This window comes from Saccostrea cucullata, unplaced genomic scaffold (genome assembly GCF_032062105.1).
Source record: "Saccostrea cucullata isolate Sc308-1 unplaced genomic scaffold, CSIRO_AGI_Scuc_v1 ctg59, whole genome shotgun sequence".
NCBI lineage: Eukaryota > Metazoa > Mollusca > Bivalvia > Ostreida > Ostreidae > Saccostrea > Saccostrea cuccullata.
In genome coordinates, this window is record NW_026930547.1 from 190,024 (window position 1) to 208,446 (window position 18,423).

The following is an 18,423-nucleotide window of genomic DNA, read 5'->3' on the forward strand; positions in this document are numbered from 1 at the left end:
TGATAGCCGAATAAACACTAGCTGGGTTTGCAATACCCCCCCCCCCCCTGTTTTTATCGAGGTGGATGTTGTTTTATGAATATTAAACTTACATGTACGCATGCATGGTAGTTGTAAGTGGAGGTGACGTTTCTAATTCACGGGAAAACATCCAACGCTAAATTAAGCACTTTTGAGTATGCAGTTATTTGCTACTAATCTTAAAATGTTATTGTACAAAATAATATACTTTTTTGTTGAATAAACAGAATATCTTAACATTGCACGATTTTACATGCTTGTACATGCACAGGCGATGTAAGAATGCACTTTTGCATAGAATAACGGCCAAAATATATACATCCAGAGTTTTAGAATACGATTTTTTAAAAATTGAAAATTCGTTAATGCTATTTATCATTAACCAGTATCTCGACGATAAAATATAAATTTTAATTCTTTACCAAACGTCCCCCCGGTCAGTCATTGTTAATGTTGGTGACATCAAATGTAGATACTAGGGTCTCAGTAAATAATTTCACCTTAATTATCCTCATCGTCATTCGGTGTTTTCACTAGAAATTTCATTAGAAATAAATTGTTTGAGGACGTCTTGCTTTCTCTTCTCACACTGGTAACGCGTATGAACAAGCTTTTAAACAAAGCAAACGGCATTTTACAAAAAAGGAAAACGAGAAGAAAAAAACGTGTCTATTTAGATTAAAAACAAAACGCATCAATTTGTATTTGATCAATCCACATACGGTTTTTTCCTTCTCCCATGCATTTCGACTATACGGAAAAAAAGGATCAGCAAATCCTTTGGTAATATTAAAAGAAAGGTGTTGTACCTTCAAAAGACACTATATCCGAACAGTTATTACACAGACTACCAAATATATCACGACGTCCCTGAAAGAATTATTTTTTTTTTAAATATTTCAATAAATTCTAATTTAGTTCAAAGAAAGCCACGCTGTTGTATACAAACATTCCAAAAATAATCTTTCATGTTTCATGGACCGACACGTGGTTAAATTTCCTCTCATCACTATAAGTACCCCCCCCCCCCTTTAACATGTTTAAAATGAATACAATTTGTCTTCCTTCTGAGCCGAGAATGTTAGTTGGTTGATTTGTTTTTGTACATGCGTATATACATGCAGGTTAAGGCTGGTGTTGAATTCCGAAAGAAAGTCACAACCTATTTTTTCATGTAAACCAATAATCATACACGACATGTCTATGCCCCGCCATGAATATGGCTTGGGATATAATGTTTGTCATGTCGGACGTCTTCAATCCTGCCTTATCTCCTTCCGTCACACTTTGCCTTTAGCTAAGTTCAAGCTCAGTTTCAAACAAACTAACCAAGATATTTTTAAAAATAATCAAACTTCATACACAGTATAGCTGCAGAAAAAAAATGAGAGACAGGAGAGTTGTACTGAGCCACCCACTGAAAAAACCGGTCCTAGAGTACGCTAGTACATATGTACGATAGAAGACTTTAGAGTAAGCTAGTAATAACTGTATATTTATTGCGAAAAAGTGTTTGAAATATTTCTACAAACTGAAAGCCTTTTATTGCCTGACGTCACGCTAAGGATCAATATTTCCTGAGTTCGAAGAGGTCACAGTTAGCCAGCAAAATTTTGTGCATGCTGATTATGATCATCGGATTTGTTACATGCATTTATCTATTCTGTTAGCAGAAAAATAAACATATTGCTAATAAAATACATTGATGTATTTATTTTCTTTAGCTTTTTGCTAGCATCTATTAATTTCATGCGAGTTCTTATACGGATATACTCGTATGTCCGTTTGACCTTTTTTCTGCGTTTCTATACTACTGGATTAGTCCATTTGTCTTCTAGGTAAGGGGTGACACTATTATTTCGCGCCAAAATGTCACGTGTAGGTTTTTGCACCCTTTTTCTGGACTATTCTATTGAATGAAAATGAAAACTGCATGAATTATGTAAAGTCTGTTCTTTTCTGTCGGAATCCTGGTCGAGCTTTGGAAAAAAAACAAACAAACAATTCGGTGACATTGTGAAGTGAGTTAGAAGTTACATTATTTAAAGTAATAAAACATTTGATGTTGACCCCTCATCCCTGGGAAAAACTTCCTGAATCCGCACCATGGCATTCATATATCGCCGTCAAGTTTGTTGGGTCATTTAAAGCTTTAATTATTTTTCTCACGTTTCCAACAATCTTTGATACTTTGGCATACCCAAGAAACTATTAATCATATTCTGCACGTCAGTCATAATTGTTAGATCCCCAATTTCTTGTAGTTATCATATTTTCAGCTGTCACCTTTTTTTGTAGCCATGCTTTCAAGCATTAATTAAATGTTTTTCCTTATTTACGTCATCCTCTAAAACCATTTTAGACTTGCGGACGGAGGTGTTCATCTTTACGTCCCGGGTTCGAATCTATAGCGGGACATGATCATGATTTCATTTTTTATTTGAGATACAAACAATATATATGGTTTATATAAAATGTGTTCTTTTTCCATTGCTCTGATGAGTATCTTACAACTTAAAATGAATGCATGATGTTTTGTGCAACATCTCCATAATTTACTCCAGTGAAATAATTTAACACCCCCCCCCCCCAATGTAAACGTTTATAGTTTATCATGCTCATAGATTCTATAGATATTGATGACATTAGTCAGCCAAGCTTTTTAAAAAGCTGTTACTTGTGTTATTATTTGTTTATTTATTCGTGCAAAGGACATTGGGTAGTAAAGGAGCTCTGGGAATGTTGCACAACAAAATTTGCTTGACGTGTGTACAATTCCGAACTTCTTTTCTTACACGTTATTCTATTGAGCTCGCTGCGCTCGCTATTATACGGTTCTTGAAAATGAAAGAAACGTCGTAGTCATTATGAAAAGTAACCGATTTTCTTGATTGTACAAACATTTTCTAAGAAATTAGGGTTTTTTTTAAGTTATAAGGAAAAAAATTAATATGTGTCATTTTAGATTGCCGACGTGCAATGATCTGATACATGTGTACCGTATTTATGAGAGGTTCATATCTCTTCCCTCGTCTGAAAAGTGTCGCATCCATTGATATTTTCTTTTTTGCTACGATTTGATGCTTTAAAAATGATGTCTTTATTTCATTTGGTTATTCTCGATATATAAATATCTGTCCCACCAGTCTGTGGGATGCGATAGTAAAGTGTCTGCCGTCCGTTCGTCTGTCTAGCTGTCTGTCTGTCTGTAAACAATTTTTCAAAATACTACTCTTCCTACCGTTTTGGTCTGATTTCAATATAACTTGGCACACAAGTACACTTCTCTAAGATACATAATATAGTGCATCGGTTTTTGAATGCTTTAAAATGCGACTTCTTCAACAGCTTTTGTCTGAATTCAGTATTGCTTGGCACATAAGTAGTCTTCACTAAGATACAAAATATCGTGCATCCGTTTTTGATTTCGTTGAACGATGTTGCCATGGTTACTAAAAATAGAAATTTCTGTATATAATTCCTTAAAAATGCTACTCCTCCTACAGTTTTAGTTTGATTTCAATATAACTTGACACACAAGTAGACTTCAATGTGATACATAATTAAGTGCATCGTTTTTTGATTTCGATGAACGGTGTTGTCATGATTACAAAAAATAGAAATTTATGTGAAATTCCTTTAAAACGCTACTCCTTCTACAGTTTTGGTCTGATGGCAATGGCTAGTTTTCTCTTCCTTTGTTATAAGTACAAACAAGTAGAGCTAAAGTCTCGACATTGTGTTGAACCCAATGAATCATTTTGCCTCGATTATAGTCAGAAAAAAACTCATGCCTGAACATATCCAGTCATTTGGACGAGTCAAGATTAGTGACAGTGAAACTGTAAATTCGCTACCATTTTTCTCCTAGTGAAATATTGCTGATATAATGCAGGGTGGGACGTGACCTTGACTCGAGTTCAAAGTCACCAAGGATAAGATGTTTTGGTTGGATGCATGGACAGAAAGAATATCTAAATAAAATGTTTGAAATTTTCCAGACGGTAACACATGGATAATATTTTTATAACGAGAGTTAGTCATTGCTTAGATCAAGGTCATTTGGAGAGTTCAAGGTCACTTGGAAAGTTCAAGGTCACATATATTCCTTTACAGTCTTTTCCTAGCTAAACATTGCAAGTTGCTTCTCTTACAAGGTTTAAATTTTCACTTGTACAACTTTAGGCTTTTGACCTAGACTCAAGGTTACGTCTTCTTATCCGTAGCTCCAACGGAAGACCTATTCGTTGCTTTGCAACGAGCTCGGCTCTAGTTATATTTTGTTATTTGTTGTGTCCCATGGGTACTTAATGCTAAAAAATGTCCCACGGTTTTCTTCTATGTAAAAACTCATATCTGATATCATACGTGCCAGGCACGTACATCAAAATTGTGAGAAAACCTTAGATATTTCGGACTAGAAGATAATATATTGCTAAAAATGTGTTCGTTTTTTTATTGTATATTATGTATAATTATTATTATTCGGTAACAAGTTATGTAATAATTTATTATTAAACTGAGCAACATTTTTATAAAGAATATTTTAATTTGTTTTCCTCATCAGTACTTTTTCCCATTGATTTGAGCAATTGATGTTAAACTCTGTTGACCATATAGTTTCCATATATCGGCTTTTGATCTAGACTTTTATAAAATTATAAAAATCGACATGACCATTGAACAAAATTTATGTGTTATTTATTCTGAGAAGTTGATGACTCGTTTTAACTTTAACTTTCACTAGAAAGTTGTTAGAATCTTTTGATTGTCAATAAAAAATATGTTCAAAAATTCTCAGAGAGTAGACAGTAGGCTTAAATCATCAAAAAAGGCAACTCAGCTTTAAAATGTTTAAGATATTTTGGAATCAAAAGTTTTGCAAAACAAAAATTAGGACTGTATATGTTGGATAGATATAAAAGTGTAGATTGCAGTAAATTTGACCATTTTAATTGTTTTCTTGATAAATAGTTGGAATGAACTGAGAATTAATATCCGGAAATAATAATGTCGATCATTACTATTTTTCTAAACAATTTTAGTAATCATATTCCTCGTCCAATCAAAATCGTTCTTTCTTAGATAGCCGGCAAACTCAAAAACAAATGAATGGTCACCGCTGTTGTGTGGAAGATCAGGGGAGAAAATAACGTAGGTCTGCGGGATTTGGCACAGTTATTTCATATTGATTCAAAAATATCTAAGCTTTATAGCCCCTCGTTTTTTTTCATAGTATTTGATGATCGACAATTCATCAACTTTGATGATAACAACAGCAGGGACGCGACGTTACACATGTACACCATTTCAATGTTTATCTAGATACAGTAGGCCTATACACTATGAGCAGAGTAATTGCATATGTTTTTTTTTCTTATTAGAAATAAGCTATTCCTTTTTTATGAAATTTGTTAGATCTTGAAAGTTTGTCATTTTTTATTTTGTCACAGTGTTAAACTGTTTTGAGTATCTGTATGATACCAGCCCCCCTTGAATAAGCAACAACACCATTTATTTTATGAGTCATTTTTTTCTTCTAGAATGAGTAAAGTAAATATCCAGAGTTTACGGAATAAACTCAATAGACTGGGTAATTCGGATACTGGAACATTGGAAATAAAAGGTATGTAATCATGAACATGAAACGTACGTAGGTTGTTGTTATGCCATGTGATAATAGTTGAACACTACTTGTAAAAAGCATAGTCTGACATATTTCCCATTCATCGACGATATCCCCTACAACCCCTATATAAGGAGCAGATCTCTTAACAGTTAAATTTATTTCGCTGTAGAGGTCAGACCGTCCAACGAATGTAGACATGCATCTCACACTGCTCTGCTACTCGGTTGCAGTGAAATTATCAAATTTTACGCTGTTTATCCAAAACAGAAGAACAGTATCATGAAAAATACAAGTAAATACATAATTTACAAACAGAAAATGCACATAAAAACAAGAAAAAAACGCAAAAAATCAAAGACTATGAAAGTAAAACTACATGACGACCACAAGTTTCAAGTGTGCAATTAGGTGTAACAAAAATCAAAAAGTTTATATACCTGTCTGGTGGCGCCTTTTTATTAGAAGTGTTCAGCTTCAAGTTAATGGCAACAGGTTCACCAGTATGTGTGAAAGCTAATCTATATGTCCATTTCTCAATACATTACTCAGTGGTTAGAGCACTGACATGGTGCACCAAGGCCCTGGGTTTGGGTTCCCGTTGAGACTTGATTTTTAACATTAAGTTAGAGTACTGTCACAACCAATGTAGATTTGTTTCTTATTTGAGCCCTGAGCACATAAAAGACTGAATTCTGTTCTTTACACAGATCCCAAAGAATGGATTGACTTGATTCAAAGTCGAGGTAACAAGCCAAAAGACTGGTTGGATTTCATGCGGTATATGACAACAAAGGCCCATTCTTCTGACGAGTTCAAACATCATAATTACTTGTCAGATTTGTACGAGACAGCATTTGATGTAAGTCTTTTATTATTTATCTGTCAAAAGCAAAAAATATATTGAGTTTTTCTGATCTAGGATTGTAATGATGTCTAGAAACATGTTAACTGAATTGAATGTTTTGTTTGGAACCAGAAAAAAGAGGTTGTTTCTTGTACCTGTATAAACAATCAAAAAACTTTATTTTCCAAGCCTATTACATTATGTTACATAGTGAATAATAAGGTATAATCCATACTGATTACATGATCAAGCCTAAAACAACCAAGCTGTTCTTATTAGTTTGTCTGGCATCTGCTCTCTGTAAATTTTTCACATCTTGTGCCTGTAGACATTGGTCATTGGATGAAAGACCTTTCTCCTTTCAAAGGAGCTAAGTAAGAAGATAGCAAAATTCAGGTGGCAATTATTAATATTTTTTATTGTTGTTCCAAACTTACAATATATTGATTCAAATTTTGGTTCCTGGGATCAGGTTATGTTCAATATCATTAGAAAGGGTTCCTAAACTTTCCAAAAGAAGAAAGTAAGAGAGAGAATATAAGAGAAAAAAACGAGACTCAAAAGCAGTGAGCCTGCTTTTGTCCTATATGGACTAGAGTGGAGCATCAATGCCTTATTTTCTATGAAAGTTTTAGAAATTTATAAAGTTTTAACTAAAATGGCTTATAATATGAAATAAAGTGATTTTTAACAACAACGTAAGTAATTTATGGTAAATCACACATTCTCATTTTATTTCACTATTTCAGAAAATTCCAAGGGATGGAAACAAGGGAAATATTTTCTATGGCGCTCTCTTTGTGGAGTTTGCACAAATGAAAAGGTAATGTTTCTTGAACTGATAATACTGTAAATCAACTATTAAATGTAATTCTCATGAGAGTTTGAAAGACATGGGTTTAGGAACATTTTTTTGTGGTATTTAACTGAAATTATATTGTTCTATTATTGATTTTCTTTTATACTGTCAAATATTTTTTTTAAAAAGTCATTTTAAAACGTTCAAAATGCAATATTTTGGACCTGTGTGGGGCCATGATTAAATGGCAGTTTTAATGATTTCAAGATAAAGTTGAGACTCAAATTTATATTAGACTAAGATTGGGGACCATAGACTCCTTTTGATATATATTCCCTGTGTTTGGCATATGAGTTAGCAAGAAACAGAAATTCATCTGAAGTAACTACATGTAGAGTCTATAATTTGTGTTGTTCTTCTTTATTTAGCAAGTTTCAGCCCGATGAAGCTGATGATCTTTTTAACTGTGCCAGAAGAGTTGTTAGGAAGTTAGCTATTGTACATATAGCTCATGCCGAGTACGAGTTATCTAAAGGTATGACATTGTACATATAGCTCATGCAGAGCATATCTGTGTTTGGGAAATATTTTTACTATTCACTCTCGCAAATGAATAACGCAAGTAAACAATGATTATATGCTTTTCTTTGAAGAGATATGGTGTCATCCAAAATCTTAAGATGTATGTGCAAAATTTGAATTAGAAATTTAGAATCTATGTGGAAGATGTAGATTTGCACATTAAATAACAAATGAAAAATTGATACCTTCTTGTAAATTACTGTGAAATCACAAATTTTCATGGGGGTTTAATTTTCGTTGTTTTCGAGGTATGAAGAGACCCACGAATTTATGTCCACCACGAAATGTAAAATGTTACATACATAACTACTCAGCAATTTTTATCCACCAGTTCAAATCCCCACGAGTTTTTACTCAAACCATGAAAATTTGACCCTCGAAAATATGTGATTTTACAGTATTCTTTAAAAACTTTCATGATTTAAATACTTTATTTATTTCTGTTGATGACGCATTTTGTGTGTACCTGTTCAAAATTTGAACATATCTAAAATTCTGTTCAAGTTATCTAAAGGTCTGACATTTTAAATATGTGTATAGCTAATATAGAGTATGAGTTATCTAAAAGTCTATACCACATATCAAAGGGTCTGTACAAGTAACTAAACGGCTCACATTGTAAGTGACTTTATACATGTTATAGTTATCAAGCAGTAATATATCTGAACAGTTCATGGAAAATTCTATTACGGTGTATATACATTTTACAAAAAAAGGTTGTAAAATTAAGAAAAATTAATTACAATATTTTCATAAATAATGAAAGTAAGTAGACCTCCATTGTTGGCATTGAACTGCTTAAGAATAAACATATGTATTTAATTATTTGTTTCAATTAATACAGGTCCATGTTTCATTGTTTTCAAAGAGGACAAAGTTTTGGTACATGTATACCTGGTAATGTAATTTATGTTGTTCCAGGTAATGTGGGTAAGAGTCGTAAGATTCTGGAGAAGGCACGGCAGTTTGAAGCCGAACCTGATCATCTTCTGACGGAAGCTTTCCAGAGACTGGACGCCGGCCAGACAAACTTACAGACCTCAAGTATCTTGGCTGAGTGTGCTACAGGTACGCAAAATCAAAGAATAATTTACAAACTTAAATATGGCTAGAGATTGGAAAATTTTATATACAGAAAGATGTGTACAGTAAAACTCGGTTAGTACAACACGGATGTTGCGAATTCACGGATATAGCAAAGTCATTTTTGATCCCCAACTATATAAATCTAATGTATTTCTTATAAGGATAAAACGAATTACAGATATAGCGAAGTAATTTCTTTGGTCCCAATGACTTCGTTATAACTGAGTTTTACTGTATTTACTTTACTAAACATAAAAAGTCCAATACTTATTATTATATATTTTTTAAACTATATTTTAGAAAATTAACTTTTACATCTCTTTGACATACTGTAGTTTGTAAGGAGTATACTGTTTTCCTATATGAAATTTTCCTTTTCATGATTGTGGTCTGGTTATGGGATAGGATAAGTACCACAATGAAAGCTTTATTATCAATTCATTGCAAAAACTGAATTAAGGCTAATTTGAAGTGTTCATTTTTGTCCAGTTTCTGGTAACAAGAGCAGCACCAGCAGTACGGAGTCGACAGGGGACCTTCGTAACCTGACAGGTAACCTGACCAGTAGTAGCCTCACAGGGGGACTGACCAGCTCCAACCTGACCGGGGGCGTGTTCAGACCCAGTCATGTGGGGAGTAAGGCCGACCTCTCCCTCTCCACACCCGCTGTCTCCCGGACAGACACAGAGACACCTGTCTGCCACCCACACAACTTCAAGTAAGTCTTAAATGGTTCTATATAAGGATACTGTAACCCAACTATTATTTGCATCATCTTTTCCTTTTGTTTAGCTACATTTTAAAGCTGTATGATATCATTTGACTTCACTACACAGGAAGCCTGAATGTATTCCAATGGACCATGAGGTGGAGATGGATACAGCCCCCATCAGTCACCGACTAACCTCCCACCCCTACCCCTCCAAACTGTCCATGTCAGCAAACCAGCCATGCGGAAAGCTCACAGCACCCCAGAACTACGAGGGGCTTCCTCCTCCAAAGCCATGTTAAAGTAACGTTTTATTGTCAATGTTACATTCAAGTGCAGAGACTTTATTAGCTTGTGTTATTATATGTCAAATATTTTACAAATCTCTCAAAAAGAGAAAGCTGAATTTCAAGAATAAAATTTGGCAATATTAATTTTGCACTGCTAGCATTTGCTACATATTTTTTAAAAAATTGGCTTTGTCAAATTTTGCTAGCATTTGCTACATATTTAGTATTTCACTAAAAAGAAATGAGAACTAGAATTTAATTATCGTAAAGTAATTGTTTTCCAGGCCAAAGACCTGTCTGCTGCCACAGCGGGTAAAGAAGCTCAATCTTCCGTTCAGTGAGTTGTCAGAGAAAGAGGAGGATGAGGATGCAGAAAACGGGTTTCCTAGTTTTACCCCGCTCGACGGACACTCCTTCACTGGTACAGGTCGACAGTGATAATATAAACCTGAATATCACCAGGGCACAAAAAATATAGTCTAAACATAATACTAATAATAGTCAAATTGTGCTCTGGACTTTTAGAATTTACCTTGTCTCAAGATTGGCAGAATTAATGACAGATAAATATTTGCTGAGGGGAAGGAATGTATAGTGTTTACCTTTACGAATGTATCTGTTTCAAGGTTTGATGGGGTCCCAGGCCCACACTTCTGGTTACATGACCATGACAAACTCTTACACCACACCCCACAGAAAGGATGTCTCCCCCCTCAAGGAGGTACCTCATAGGGAGCCACTCAAACCTATTCAGAATGAGCCAAGACCTAACATGGAAATGGATCCGGTGGTAAAAACTTCAGAGGAAAAGGGGCCACCCCTGACTGTGCCCTCACCAAAATCTGTGACGCCACCTGTAAAACCATTAGTGACAGAGCCACCTAAAAATGTGATCCCTCCAAAACAAAAGTCACCCACTGTGGAACCACTGAAAAAAGTTACAGAAGTGAAGCCATCCCAGACTGAGAACGAAAGTCTTAGGTGAGTACAGTAAAACTCGGTTATAACAAAGTTACTGGGACCTATGAAATTACTTCGCTATATCCGTAATTCGTTATATCAGTATAAGGAACTCGTTAAATTTAATTAGCTGGGGATCCAAGATAACTTCACTATATCCATGAATTCACATTATCCGTCTTCATACTAAACGAGTTTTACTGTAGCAGGAACAGTGTGACTTGTTTAATGTTTACAAGTTCCCTGTAGGTAACATGAAATGAATAGAATGCTATAATAAGGAAAAGAGTGAGAAAAATAAATCAGTGAAGTGAATTGTGTTGTTGGATTGCAATATGTAAAGTGTAAATCATTCAGATTTCAATTCTTTCAGAATGAATGTTTATTTTCCCCTCATTTTTTCAGGAATAATCCAATTGGACAAGAAACTGTCAAAAAGACTTCACCAAAGGTTTGATTTGCTACCTAAGACACATTTTGAAATTCTAATTAAAACAGACATAAAACATTTCTGTATTTAAATTCTGTCAGTGGAAGTATTCCTTTGATAATTATAAGATCCTGAAAATGTATTCGAATGTTATGAAGTATTTATCCAATTTCTATACATTTTGTTTCAGTAAAAATGTCATTGTATTCAACAAATACGATGTTGCAGTAATTTTGCACTTTTCAACATAGCTCTAATTTAGAAATCGTTTTTCATTATGGCAATATGGTTTTACAATTGATTTAATTTGTTCTACATTGGTTTTAGGTACCCACTATGGAGACTATGTATGTGAATGGGAAGCTGTACCAGGTGTTACAATGTGTGGGTCACGGCGGCTCCAGCAAGGTAAGATTTGTTTCAGCGGTTTTTGTTATTATCTTTCTTAGATTGTTCACCTGAATTTTAGGTACGGTGTATGTTTGAAAAGATTGCATTTTTTTGCTGTGACTGAATTGCACACTGTGCAAGATTTGTGCCCCTTTTTTGTGCAAAACACCCTAAAATTATATGATAAGCACCCCAAATCTTTTCCTCTCCAAATTCAAAGCAAATGGAATAATTTTAAAGCAATATATTCTTGAGGTAATTATCAAAATCTTTGATTACTTGTCATTATATGAATCAAATTTTAAATTAAAAAAAGGATAAAAATGGTCAAGAATAGAGACAATGAAATCAAGCTTTTTCATTATATAGTATAAAATCATAATTTATATGGACTGGAAGTTTTTCCTTTATTGATTACAAATGGTTTTCTTAAAATGTGTCTTAGCAGAAAATGGTTGATGTTCTCTACTTTGGCAAGACAAAAACCAAATGCTTCAGAAAGAATTGCTCTGAAAGAAGGGTTGTGATATTTTTTCCTATTTTCATGTGTAATGCAACTCTCATCAACTTTTGAGACAAAATTTGGTAGTAAAAAAAATTGTATCATGCTTGTGACATTCAGGGTTCTCCACATTTGAAAATTTAACCATGGAGGAAGCTGCGCGAAGGCGAACTGTAGCTGAAAACGTGTCTAACATACATGTACATGCAAGACATTTCTAATCTTCATTAATCAATGATTGGTTTTACAATTTTTAAACTTAACCACTGCAACATAAAACAATGGAATAACTACACTTTTTAAAGATAAAAAAATAATAATTAAATTGAAAAGGATTTATCCAATTTCTTACTTCACAATAGTACCAAAATTTGTCCAGAACTGTAGTTACCTTCTAAAGGAATTTAAAGAAAAGTTGTTGAAACAGTAAGTCAGTAACCATGGCAATATTTTTCAGAAATTAATAATTACAAGAATTATAGCCTGTTGTATGAAATGCTTTGTTTCAATATGACTAAAACCGATGAATGGGTAGTATTTTTAAAGTTAACACACAAAGGAACATTTGGACTAGATTCCTTTTTTCTAAACGTTTTATTTTTCTAGATACTGCATTTTTCACCAAGTTTTGTTTACTTCTCCATGTGACCCAGTGCTAAAAATAGTGCCACGCGACATTTTATCACAACGGGAAGTAACTCTAAAACTAAGACTAAGACGGTGATTGAGAAGTAGGCCCTATGCACATTTGATCAGATAGATAATAAAGTTAAAGCTTTAAAAACAGAGCACGGGAAATTGATTAAATACAGAGGAATATGAAATTTTTACAAAGTATTTTTTTCTTGCACAGAAACCTGAATCGCATGCAATGACTATTATCATGATCGTAATTTCTTTTATAAACCTGTTATATATCTAATTTAAGGAACATGTTGAAGTTTCCCAAAATTATTTACATGTGTACAAGATAATAAACTCTCAAAATATTGATCATCTGATCAGCTGATTGACTCTCCATTTATTGTCACGCTTCACTCCATAGTCACTAATTAACAACGTGTTTATTTAGCACAGTCCGCTTTCCTTCGAGGCATGCGGGGTGCATGACAGTCGTAGTCTAAACACAATTAACTACTCAAGTAATTAAAAAAGTAGGTGTTAGGACTGAAATGCAATAAAATTTAATCATGCCGATTTTAACCATAGCGCAGCTCGTTTAATCATGGCGCAGATAAATTTAACCATGGCGGGCCGCCATGGTAAAACCCCTTGTGGAGAACCCTGGACATTACTTCATAAAAATCTCAGCGGGTCTCTTCACAGCTTGACTCGTAGCTACATTTTAGGTATCAGTCCTTCCCTGGATTTTAATGTTAACTGTACATTGGTTTTCAGGTGTACACAGTGATTGACCACTCTGGACAGAATCCTCAGATCCTCGCCCTCAAGGTCGTCAGACTGGAAGACCAGAACAAACAAATCATCGAGGGCTACAAGAATGAGATCCAGCTCCTCAAACGACTACAGTACTGCCCAAAAGTTATCACTCTACATGACTTGTAAGATCTCAGTCTTAAATAATTATTGTTTTCATTAATTGTCAAATGGAATGAGTCAGACATGTGACAAGGGCATTAAACACCTTTTAGAAATACAATGTATAGCATTTAGTTAAAAATTCAAATATCTACTAAAACATACTAAGTTTGAAGAGCAGCTGACTTAACCTTTGTATTTACAGTGAGTATAAAGAGTCTGAGGATCTGCTGTACATCTTGATGGAGTGTGGGGAGCTGGACTTTGATAAATATCTGAAAGACACCATCAAACAGGAGGGACACCTGTCACCTCTGTACATCAAGTTCTACTGGCACTCCATGCTGCAGGCAGTAGGAGCTCTTCATAAAGAAGGTAAGAAAGGTTGCATCAAATGGATGCTGGGTAATAATGCTGAAATTAAAGATGTAATGAATAAATGATTACCTTGTACAGACAGTGAGGATAAAAGTCTGATATACCATGATGTAAACATGGCAAGTTGTACATGTATATAAAGTGTAGCTTTTAGTCCTGATAAGATGAGCTAAAGATAAGTGGAGATTTTTATCCTTTGTCCAATGCAGTCTTGTTTAGCATGACAGACACATAAACAATGCATTGTATAGTACGTTTACCATTTAATATGTTATTACCAGGGAATTAATGTATGATATTAATAGAACCCCAAGTGAACTAGGAACTTTAATCATCCATTGCTAAATGAAAAAAATAAAATAAAAAGTGTTCAAAGTATACCTTTCTTGATGGGTTTCAGAGAAACTGTTTCTGTCAATATATTTACAAGGATAAAAAAAAACTCTTTGTGTATATGTTATGTTTTTGTCTTGGATTCAAAGTCTAAAAGAAAAACATACCTATTTCCTTGTCATTATTCTGTTCATTATGTTTATTTGTGTTTTATTTTGTAGGAATTATTCATTCTGATCTTAAGCCCTCTAATTTTCTCCTTCGCCATGGTAACTTGAAGCTGATAGACTTTGGGATATCTAAGGCCATCCAGCAGGATAAGACCAGTATAATCACAGACACACAGGTGGGGACCCTCAACTACATGTCCCCAGAGAGTATCAGAGAGCATTGTGGGTACACGGACGATGACTCGCACAAGCCAGTCTTCAAGGTACAGCATTATTCTGTTCACTGATTCTGTCATAGAGAGAGGAAAAGTTGTTGAAATATTTTCCAAAAAAAAAAATAAATTGATACTGTATAATGGGTTATTTTTACTGCTGTAAATTTTTACGAATTTGGCTGAAATAAGGTGATTTAAATTTTTACTCCTTAATTTTTTACAAATTGAACATGTCCATAAAAATTAAAATCATCGGAGGTGAAATACAGATCATTGTTTTTGCATTTTGAATGCGTTTACATACAAATAGGCCTAATGCATCTGAAAAAAAAACTGTTGTAAAAATCAAAATGAAATTATTTCCGTGATATTAAATGTTGATTTATTAAATTATGATATGTTTGTTCATTGAATTACCCTTATATATCATGTGCCCTTCTTAGATTTCTGGGTTTTTTTTTTTTTTTTTATTAAAACACATTTTGCTAAGTATCATTATTGATGAGCATGACATGCCCATCTTCATTTTACCCGAAATATATAGAGAGACAACTCAAACCATGATTTACTTGACACTATTACAGAGTGTTAAAAAGTCACGTTTTTATTGAATGCAATCAAACAGAAGGAAGGTTCAACGACGTTGAAAAACAGGTATAATTTGAAAATCTGTAATAATTAAATCATTATCAGAAATTATGCTCTTGTAAAAGTAACCAGGTAATTGACTTGTTTGTATACCTTATGCGTTAATTAAGATTAACTTGTTTGATCCTAATTGATGATCACTTTAAAAGTGCTAAATGACAATTATAGCCAATGCTCTCATAAGATGTTGACAATTTAGGCCAGGCATTTTTTTTACTTCTGTGAAATTTTAAGGGTTTATAAAGCTTGTAAAAATTAGTAAAAATAAGCGGCACATAAAAAAAATACCCATTATACAGTATGTCAGACAGAAAAAAAAGCTATATAATGTATGACCATGGTACCTATAGTTTGAACTGTGTTTTAATCTTTAGATCAACGTGAAGTCTGATGTCTGGTCCCTGGGTTGTATTCTTTACTGTATGGTGTACGGACACACACCTTTTCAGAAAGTGGTTCGGCAGATCGCTAAACTCCACGCAATCATCAACCCGGAGTACGAAATCAAGTTCCCCGAGATTCAGGACAAGAAATTAATGGATGTCATGAAGGTAAGGCATGACTCTGTTAGGGAATTGTTGTTATAGAGAAGTACAGTGGAACTTGTCTTATCCAGATTTTAATTATTCCAAAGTCTTGCCTAGTACGATGTAAATTTTAAGTCCCTTTCAGTAAATTCATTTGTTTAAAATTTTGTCTAATCAGGCCAATTTCTTTTTGCAACCAGTGGTGTTTTGACTAGACAAGTTTCACTGTATCAGGATGCATTGATTTTATGGAGTCAAGAGTCTGAATCCTTGGATAAATTTGCCTTGCTCTGCTGTGCAATTTTAAAAGAATAACAAGCCATATTTTGTATCTTAGGTTGTTTGACACATTTTCCAGATAGAAAAAATAAATTTACTGAGATTTGAAACACACTGAAATCTTAAAAATCTTATTTAAAAATCTTGTCTTAAATGAAATAAAAATTTACTGTGTTATTTTGATCACATATAATCCATTGACAAAAGGATCTCTTGATTTTTATAATCTTTTACTTTCAGAAATGTCTTAACCGTGATCCAAAGGAGAGACCAAGCATAGAGGAACTGTTAAAACATGAATATCTTCACTCACTCTGAGGTGCATTAACCCATGATTCTGTGTATAATTGATAATAAACTGAAGATCTCAGCAAGTCAGAGGCCCAGTCACAAGTCATCAAGTCACAAGTCATTGAGCATGTTGAGTCATTTTGAAGCCATGTTCCTGTAGTCTTTTATGTGTGATTTCTCACCATGATGTGGAGCTATATTAGGAGGTCCAGAAGAAGAGTCCAGTCTATGCCTGTATTTACCTGATGCTTATTGGATAGCTTTAAGTCCACTGTTAAAACTGGAGGGGCAAAGGGAGTGTGCCCCCGTCCCCCAGCTTGCCATGTATATATAATTGTACATGTATTGAGTTTATCATGCAGCAAGTGTGCTATCTCACCTCATACATATAATAATCTTAGTGTTCACACTAAACATTGTTATTCATCAGGCTATTTGTTATTTTCTTGTGTATTTTATTCATTGTTTAATAACTTATTGTAATAGAGCTTATGTTTGGAAATTCTAACTATGCTTTTTAATTATATTGCTTTATTTTGTTACATAGGTCAGAAATTCATCTAAAAGATGAATTATGAAAGAGAGCCAATGTATTGAGATCATTTTCAACTGTGTAATCATTCATACACAATAGAGAAACTTGTCGTAGTGCTGAAATGTATATATATTTTATTCACTCCATTCAAATTCCTGCAAATGGTTTGCAGATGGTTGTTGCAATACCACATACCAGGTATATTTTATACCACCGATCATGAATATGGGACTAGAATATAACAAGTACCAGAAACTTTGTTTATAACATGTTAAGTATCCTAACACATCATATTATATCAAAACTTAATTTGCTGTCATGAGTTACATTGTACATATACATGTATATACTTTTCTTATAGATTTTTTAGACATGCCTTAGATAATAATAATTAATTTACCTTCATTTAATTGGTTACCTACACTGTAGGATTATACACTCTTGACTGGTATTAAACTGTCTATATGCAGAATTTGTGGAGGAGCTTTAGTTTACTGAATAGGGAAAGATTAATTGTTTGGATATGTCAATAATTTCATACAGTTTTGCTTTTGAGTACATGTACATGTAAAGGCTGATTAAGAATTAATATATATTTTGTTTAAGAAGTCAGCTTTTTTCACATATATCTGAACTGAACGAGTAATGGGATGTAAACATTTATGTTTAATTTCATTGGTTATAAATCAACCAGAAATAAAACTCATCAAAGAAATTCAAGTCAGTATTTTTTTACAAGGTTGTCCTTGTTTGAAAACATATAAGGAGAAGGACTGTTTGTGTACTTGAAATATCTATGTGATAGCAAAACCTCCAATTTCTGTAACAATTTCTCCTGCAGGCTGGTACAGATTTCACTGAAACTTTATTGAAGTGCAGGCTATACACCAGGGTATACATTAAATTTCAGTCTACTGAGTTCAGTTTAGCTTAGCTGGATATTTAGACTTTCACCAAAAGTGTCAGTCCAAATATCCAGCTAAACTGAACCTTAATCAAGAATAATAATAAACTACAATGTATGTATTTTATTCTTTCAATTCCCAAAAAATAATTTAAATCAAAATTGACACCCAGTACAATTTGTGGTTGTTTTCTGGGTAACAATTTAAGAACTACATCAAATTATGCTGGGATTAACCTGCAACAATTTACATAGTGGTGCACCACACAGGGGGATGCAATGACATGTTACTGTCTCTTTTTATGAGTTGGACATACATGTGTGGCAGTCAGCCAGGTTCGATCGCCAGTGGCAGATAGCTC

The 18,423-nt window shown here is 33.8% G+C and overlaps 1 protein-coding gene across 1 annotated transcript; it reads left to right on the forward strand.

The window, feature by feature from the left end:
* Nucleotides 1-5,149: 5,149 nt before the first annotated feature.
* Nucleotides 5,150-17,872, forward strand: LOC134228984 (dual specificity protein kinase Ttk-like). Its single transcript, XM_062710689.1, is given in 18 exon segments — nucleotides 5,150-5,175; nucleotides 5,565-5,647; nucleotides 6,358-6,509; nucleotides 7,244-7,317; nucleotides 7,722-7,828; nucleotides 8,797-8,943; nucleotides 9,451-9,679; nucleotides 9,798-9,898; nucleotides 9,901-9,973; nucleotides 10,245-10,381; nucleotides 10,587-10,941; nucleotides 11,326-11,371; nucleotides 11,678-11,758; nucleotides 13,641-13,804; nucleotides 13,987-14,156; nucleotides 14,714-14,925; nucleotides 15,900-16,076; nucleotides 16,572-17,872. Coding segments are annotated over 17 exon segments (2,385 nt in total). The 5' UTR covers nucleotides 5,150-5,175; nucleotide 5,565; the 3' UTR covers nucleotides 16,650-17,872.
* Nucleotides 17,873-18,423: the final 551 nt, after the last annotated feature.